The sequence below is a fragment of the Triticum aestivum genome, chromosome 6D (genome assembly GCF_018294505.1).
Source record: "Triticum aestivum cultivar Chinese Spring chromosome 6D, IWGSC CS RefSeq v2.1, whole genome shotgun sequence".
Classification (NCBI taxonomy): domain Eukaryota; kingdom Viridiplantae; phylum Streptophyta; class Magnoliopsida; order Poales; family Poaceae; genus Triticum; species Triticum aestivum.
The window spans coordinates 17,496,086-17,497,972 of NC_057811.1; the positions used below are offsets into that span (position 1 = coordinate 17,496,086).

Here is a 1,887-nt window from a genome sequence, read left to right on the forward strand (position 1 = left end):
CGACAACCTCACCCTCCAAGCCCCAGGACTCGGTCAGTCGCCCTAACAAGCCATCTGCGCGTCGGACCACTCGCTTAGCATCCCTCGTCCAACTCCTCCACCGCACTGCAAAGTGCACACACGCGAGCAAGACGCCACATGCCAATAAAAGAAACTCATTCCTCCATTAAAAAAAATGTATACGCTATACCCACTCTGCATTTAACCTATTTTTTTTCTATTTATCAGTTTTACTGAAATTCTTGCTTATTATTTTTCCAACCGTTCAACATCAACTTGCTTCGCGAATCAACCTGTGGTTGAGATGGTTAGGTGGACAGTGGTATCCTCAACCCATCAGGGTTCAAATCCTGGTGCTCGCATTATTCCTGGATTTATTTAAGGATTTCCGGCGATGCGCTTTCAGTGGGAGACGTTCCCGTCGACGACGAGGCGCCTATGGTGGCTTCGTAAATCTCAAGATGATATGCCAGCTCAGTCTCTCGGAGGTGCTCATAGGGGTAGAGTGTATGTGTGTGTGCGTTCATAGGGGTGAGCGTATGCGCGTATATATGAGCGCTTGTGTCTGTACTGATGCTCAAAAAAAAAATCAACTTGCTTCTTTACCCAGGAATCTTGTGCACTCTCGTGAAGAACATTTTTCTACTGGACTCTTTGAAGGGCCTGACTAATCCTATCTAAATTTCTCAATATCTGTTTCTGCTTTAGCTCATTACACAAAATCAGCACCTCACCTGGCAAGTTATTTTAGTTTGCTGCCAAAACGTTCTCAGATCTATGGTTTGTTACCTGCATCAAACAACTATCCAAACTTGAGTTCGCATGTAGTCGGCTCAACTACAGAGGTTACATTGTCTGCAAAATGCTTCGGCATGGTCAAGATCTAATTTGAAATGTTTGACCGCAGGACTTCTGAAGCATCTTGCTTATCCAATTTAATTAGCACCATCATCAATTTATAAGCTGCGACGCAGGGAGAGGTGGAGGATGATTGGGAATCCCAAGTGCTAGTTCTTCATAGATTCAATTTCTCGCAGCTTGATTAGATAAATGGCTCAAATTACAGATGCTAGAAGAGAGAATTTCGTAGTACAAGATTGAGATGATTGCATCTTTCGCCATTGTCACAGAAATCACAGATACAATATCATCCTTGCTCGACGAATCTGACGGGCACTACAGACTAGCAGGCATTACATACAGGGTCTCATCTTAGTCCATGAGAAATGGATCTAAGCAACACTGGCCAGGCTATGGGGGCGGTTACTCCTTGGTGGCGGCGGTCTTCTTCTTGGGGGACTTGGTGGAGGTCTTCTTCTTGGGCGACTTGGCCTCCTTCTCGGCGGCGGCGGGGGACTTCTTGGGGAGCAGCACGGCGTTGATGTTGGGGATGACGCCGCCGTGGGCGATGGTGACGCCGGCGAGCAGCTTGCCGAGCTCCTGGTCGTTGCGGACGGCGAGCAGCAGGTGGCGCGGGATGATGCGGGTCTTCTTGTTGTCCTTGGCCGCGTTGCCGGCGAGCTCCAGGACCTGCGATCCAAAACGAAATCTGTCAGTCATCCGTCGAACAGGGCAAGAACAGAGTAACAGTGGCTCAAGAACAGAGTAACGGCCGCATACCTCGGCGGCGAGGTACTCGAGGACAGCGGCGAGGTAGACGGGGGCGCCGGATCCGACGCGCTGGGCGTATCGGCCCTTCTTGAGGTACCGCCCGATGCGGCCGACGGGGAACTGGAGCCCGGCCTTGACGGAGCGTGTCACCGCCTTCTTCCTGTCGCCGCCCTTCCTTCCGGCCATCTTGCTTGCTACTTCTTCGGCGACGGGGATTGTCGGGGTGTGGTGTTGGCGGCGGTTGCGCTGGATCGGAGTGCACTGAGTTTGTGGGTT

At 51.0% G+C, this 1,887-nt stretch overlaps 1 protein-coding gene across 1 annotated transcript; it reads right to left on the reverse strand.

Annotated features, from left to right (window-relative positions):
• Nucleotides 1–1,018: 1,018 nt before the first annotated feature.
• On the reverse strand, nucleotides 1,019–1,881 carry LOC123143133 (histone H2A.1-like). The gene is made up of 2 exons (XM_044561966.1): nucleotides 1,621–1,881; nucleotides 1,019–1,530 (listed from the first exon to the last, which is right to left on the reverse strand). Exons 1-2 carry the CDS (start codon nucleotides 1,795–1,797, stop codon nucleotides 1,264–1,266), a joined length of 444 nt encoding a protein of 147 aa, XP_044417901.1. The 5' UTR covers nucleotides 1,798–1,881; the 3' UTR covers nucleotides 1,019–1,263.
• Nucleotides 1,882–1,887: the final 6 nt, after the last annotated feature.